At 29.5% G+C, this 6,019-nt stretch overlaps 1 protein-coding gene across 1 annotated transcript; it reads right to left on the bottom strand.

Annotated features, from left to right (window-relative positions):
* Positions 1-3,896: 3,896 nt before the first annotated feature.
* On the bottom strand, positions 3,897-5,079 carry LOC104803353 (vacuolar iron transporter homolog 1-like). The gene is made up of 2 exons (XM_010527280.1): positions 4,645-5,079; positions 3,897-4,285 (listed from the first exon to the last, which is right to left on the bottom strand). The coding sequence occupies exons 1-2, from the start codon at positions 5,002-5,004 to the stop codon at positions 3,998-4,000; spliced, it is 648 nt and encodes a 215-aa protein (XP_010525582.1). The 5' UTR covers positions 5,005-5,079; the 3' UTR covers positions 3,897-3,997.
* Between the last annotated feature and the right edge of the window lie 940 nt (positions 5,080-6,019).

Raw genomic sequence — 6,019 nt, 5'->3', positions numbered from 1 at the left:
ATTATCGGTTGGGATAACAAAATTTCGCATTAAATAAATTATCAATTTTTTCGAAAAAATTAAATCGATTGTAATATTTTGACAAAGGGATTTTTTTTATCGTTTTATGATTGACAAATTCGAAGGAGAAAGAATAATGCCTTTGTATATAATTAATAATATTATAATATTCATTAGACAACTATTAATAATTCTTATAAACAATGGAAATAAGAAGAATTTTGCACCGTTGGTTTAATTGGTTTGAGACCAACCATATCACATGTTTCCAACATTATGCAGATTTTGTTAATTTCTTTGTTATTATTACATAATTCAAATCAGTGATATATGCAATAAATAAATGCTATATATAGATTTACATTATATTTAAAAATGTTTTACTTTACAATGCTGATATTTCTAACTACAAAATTTAAATAAAAACAGAGGAAATAAAGCTACAAAATTCAGTAACTCAATTATTGATGGGGTCGCAAGGAAATTTAAGGTGGAAAATAAATAAGAACAAATAAAGAAAGCAAGTGAATTGAACCATATAACCATACGAGAGATTGTGTGGTCCAACCCAAATAAATACACATATTTTTTTTGACAGTTGGAATCCAACTACAGTATTTTGGCCGCGGTGGTAAACCCTTTGGTTTCACGTAATAGCATGCAAACTATGTGGAATAGGTAAGCCATCCAAAATGTGATATGTTCGCTGAAGAATGAAGTCGAACTCATGACCACTTGGAGAATCATAGACCCTTTAACTACTACACCAGACCACGAAAGGTATAAATACACATATTTGCTAACAAAAAGAGAGAAAACGAGTGAGATATAAAAATATATAATTTATAAACTATAAAATAAATGAATGAGATTGATATTTATAATAACTTCTAAGTTGTTTCTTTTTTTATAATTTTTAATAAAAATTATAACATGTACCGTTGTTATTTAGATATATTCCATCGTGAGAAATTATATATGATTGCATGTGGTAAAATTTTTACAAAAGCAGCATAACAATAATGTTTGATTTGAAATTTGGAAAAATTCCAAAACTATGAACTTCTCATTTTTCATAAAATAAAACTTAAACTTTGTTTTTTTATCGAATAAAACACAAATTTTATTTTTAAGTAAAAAATAAATCCATTTTTTTTAATTTTTTTTTTATCATTTTTAACCCTATTACTGACACGGTGTTTCAATATCGTGACATATGGATGATGATGTATCAAATACGGTCAAAATATTGATTTGGCATATAAGATATCGAAACGTCACGTCAACAACAAGGTTAAAAATGATAAAGATTATAAAATTCGGATTTATTTTTTACTGAAAAATGAAGTTGAACTTTTATTTGATAAAAAACCAAATTTAAGTTTTATTTTGTGAAAATTAAGAAATTTACAATTCGGAAATTCCATTGAAATATTAACCCAAACAAAGTGGAAAGATATCCTTCAATAATAAAAAAGGAGGTTGAATGATGGAAACGACAAGCAATATAATAACCCAAATTTAACATATATATATATATATATAGACTGGCGGATCCAAAAAAAAATATTAGTGGGGACAATAGATGACCGTTTCGATATTCGGTTTAGAAATAGATCGGTTAGAATCTTTCGGTTTTAGAAAAATATATATCAATCGGTTATAATATCATATTTATTTTCGGTTTGGTTTCGGTTTTTATTAAAAAATGTATGTGATGTTTTATTAAAAAATTTATTTTTCGGGTTTTTTAAAAATTCGGTTCATATCAATAAATTTGGTTTTCTAAAAATAATATCGTTCGGATTAAATAAAATATCGTATTGTTAAGTTTTGTACGGTTCGATTATAAAATCGTACCAAAATGTTTACGCTAAAATATTATATAAACAATAGATAAAAAAGTAATAAAATATATTGTCAAAATAATATTTATATTTTACTACTAAATTCTATGATTTTTTTATTTTCTAAAATTTATCTATAACAATTTTATTTATAATTATCTAAAATATATAGTTTCCGATAAAACAAACTAAATAAAAATTGTAACTTTGATGTATTTTTAATTTAATTTAAATTTATTTTTGTATTGTGTTTAATATTAATTTTTTTAGAAAATTGAGAGAGAATATATATATATATATATGAAGACGTATATGGAGATGGATGTGTAAGATGACGACGTTTACATGGCCTTTTTTTGGTTGATTTTACAGAACATGAGATCTATAACGTGGGATTTTGTATTCATGTGATTTTGCCTAGCTGGCACAACTTGCCCTTCTCCTTTATTTTTATTTTTATCTACTTATTTTATTTACCACTTCCGTTGATAATTTTAAAACAAAAAAAAAATCTTCGCCAATTGTAACATATTATAAAAAAATATTAGATGTGTCGTCGTTAGGAAAGATGTTTCTGTAGTATAATCGTTATATTTAAGGATATTTTTTAGATAAAAATATATACTATTCACTTTGATTTAATCAAAATTTCCACTGTTAAATTAAACTATAAGATGCTAACAATACCCGTCGAACATATTCTCAAATAACCCAAAATTAAAAAAGGTTAAAAAGTTGAAGGATACATTTGTGACCCATCACATGGAATTCATAAAAAAAAGTTTAATGCAGGGATTAGGGACTAATCAAAAGTAATTTACTAGATCCAAAAATCACCTTTATTTTTAACCTCGATAGATCGAGGAGAGAAAAAAAATCACATGCAAGTCAAATCTATTTTAAATATTTAGGTTTATATTTTAGGTATTAATTTTAAAACTATATCGAGTCATACATTATCGTAATTAAAAAAATTACTATGAAATTATTAGTAACGGCTATAACGAGTGTTTTTTGTATAGTTTCGAGTATAAAACCGAAAAACTCAAGGTCGTATATATAATTGAAAGAAAAGGGAACGACAAGGGGTTAGATGATAATTTTTAAAATATGGGGGTGAAAATATGAAGTAGAAACAAATACGGATACAGAAAGAAAAGTGGGAAATCACATGGGAGGCTTGGAGGCACGTGGAGTGTGGTTTTCACCTTTCATTTTGTCTGTCTCCAGCTCACCATTTTTTCCCACTTCTTAAAAAAATAAAACACTTTAATAATTTTATTTTTCCTTTAAATATTTTTATAATTTAAATTTAAATTTTGAACTGTTAAATAGTTAATATTGCAATGAATAGTTTAATCTGTTATTAACTGGACATTCGTATAATAAAATACAGTTTCTAACGTAAAATAGATTTCTCTATACATTCAAAAGCTAAATAATATATTTTTATTATATGGAACATTCAGTTGGAGGTGAGAAGAGTTGTGGGTTTTCCATAATATAAGTTATCTATATTTTTTTATTTATTATAAATAAAATTCATTTAAATAGTTGAGATATTGAGAGATGTATATAAAAAATAATTTAACGTATATAATTTTGATGTTTCAACAATAATAAAAAAAATTGTGGATAAGATGATAAGACACTTGATGTTACATATTTCATCACCATGTCATTGTCCTCCCTCTATTATCCATTCGATCTGTATAGTCCTCTTACTCATTATTTGATCGAACCTCTGCTCCCATTTCGGTCGTCTCGGTGTTTATATATATATCATTTTTTAAAAATTATACCTTAACACGGGCGACTATGCGAGGGATATATTTAATATTTTTCCTGGAAACGAATGGGAATGGGCCTATAAATTGGGGACACATTGGGCTTTAGACCGTGGGCTTCGGCCCAGAAGTAAATAAAGCCTAAACTTTGTGAAGGCCCAAACATTAATTCTAATGTGAACTTTCAGGGTACGATTGAGTTTAAATACTAAATTTGATTGTTTTTTTCTTTACATGAAGAAAAAGAAATGTCGTCGTATCATATATAAATCATGACTTCATACTTCATTATAAAAAAAAACATCCAAAGTCGTAAAAAAATAAAATACAACTGTACGTACGGACAACGTTTTGGTAAAGAAGTTACAGACCATGTGAACCAATGAGCTTGGTCAAACCAAACGTGACCGCCATGGCTAACCATCCTCCGACCAAAACCCTAGCCGCCGATCTCCTTGCCGGACCTTTTCCCAACACCGCTCCTAACCAACCGAAAACCACCAACGCCGCCGTCACAGCCGCCGTAACCGCCGCTATTCTCACTCTGTACCCTTTTATAAACGCTGCCGCCAATAGCGGCACAATCGCACCCACCGCAAACGCTAACGCAGATGCCGCCGCCGCTTGGACAGGGCTTGGCAGCCTCTCCTCCTGTTGGAAGGTTGTGAAATCAATATATTCAAATCTCATGTACTATCGAAAATTTCCTCCGTTTTCGTATATTTTGCATGTTAATTTTGTTGCATATACTATATAATATTTGGGATGGTCATCAATAACAGATTTTCATATAAGAAATATTAAAGAAGTGTCTAATAAAATCTCTGTTAATAACATTGAAAATGGCTGGAATAACGTTATAATAAAGCGTTAAAACTAAAAAAAATTGTTTTAGCCTAATTCGATTTTTATATAATTTGCGATTTTTATAGTTAGGGCTGATAATATACAGGTAAAAGGGTCTTAGCATGGTTAGTACGATTATGGATACGTTACAGAGCTTGTGATACCTCCTCGGCCGCCGCCGTGGATTCCGGCGATCTCTGCCGCTGCCGGTTGATCTGGGCGAGTTGGATGTCGTACTGAGAGTAGACGGAGACGAACTCTCCGATGGCCATACTGGAAGCTCCGGCGACAAGTCCGGCGAAACCGGAGAGGATCATAGCCTTGACGTCTTCCTTGACGGCTCCTACGCCCATCATCAGTGACGCAGTCGATACCAGCCCATCGTTAGCCCCCAGCACCGCGGCTCTTAGCCACTGCCCTCTCTTCGAATAGTCCAACTGCTCTTCTCCTCCTCCCCCTCCTTGGTTTTTGGATTTCTCCAAATCAAGATTCATCATCATGTTGTTGGGTGATGACGATTCCATGTTGGGTTACAAAAGTATTTAAATTTGTAATTTATCCTATGAATAAGTGTGGGGAACACACGCCTCGCTAGGAGATGTTCTATTTATTCCACTCGTGGAATATTTTATATTCGATTTAATTCATTTTTTTATATATAAAAATATTGTGTTATAGAATAAATCGAATTATATTATTTTATATTGTGTTATTGTGTGTGTGTCTCCGAGATGCCCGTGCCTCGAGGTGCAAATATTGAACTCTTTTTTAAAAAAAAAAATTAGAACATAGAATTGCATATTTGTCTATATATCGACATTTTATTAATTGAAAATTTTGTGTCAAATTATCCAACCTGCGGACACCCTATGTCCACCTTATCTCCTTTTATCATATTTTTTTTTGCTGTTTTAATTATTTATGTTCCATTAATGTTCCTAAAATTAAGAAGTAGATAATATTTTATTATCATTGTTCATAATTAGTGCAGAATTTAGCCAAATTCCAACCGTTCACATCATTATCAGAACGAACAAAAAAAATCAAGAAAAGAAAGTGGTCTTCCGCGTATGAGAAAGCAAAAGCATCATAATACGTGAGGGTTATGAAGAGATCGATTCCATAATTCAAAAGTAACAAAAGATCAATTAAATAAAATGGAAAATAGACACAAATGATATTTATTTTTATTTTTTCTTATTATAATTGGACAGAGAATTATATAACTAACGTGATGAAATACATGTATGCATGCATGCTTTTTTTGTGAAGAAATAATTAATGAAAGAAATATATATCAACTCCTTAGCAATATTGTTTAGTATAAGCAATCTATATTCTGAACACTTTTATAAAATTATATAAATTCAAATCATTGATTGAGTGAACAAACAAATATTTGCAAAGTGTTAATTTTTATTCAACTTCTCTCTTTACACATGTTTTAAAATATTTTGGATTTAGATATATAATCAAGTTAAATAAAACTGAATAATTTATAATTGTCTCACAATTAGTTCTAAAATGAATCTAAATATA

This window comes from Tarenaya hassleriana, unplaced genomic scaffold, assembly GCF_000463585.1.
Source record: "Tarenaya hassleriana unplaced genomic scaffold, ASM46358v1 Cleome831, whole genome shotgun sequence".
NCBI lineage: Eukaryota > Viridiplantae > Streptophyta > Magnoliopsida > Brassicales > Cleomaceae > Tarenaya > Tarenaya hassleriana.
Note: the sequence above shows the minus strand (reverse complement) of the source record. Positions and strands in the feature narration are given on the sequence as shown.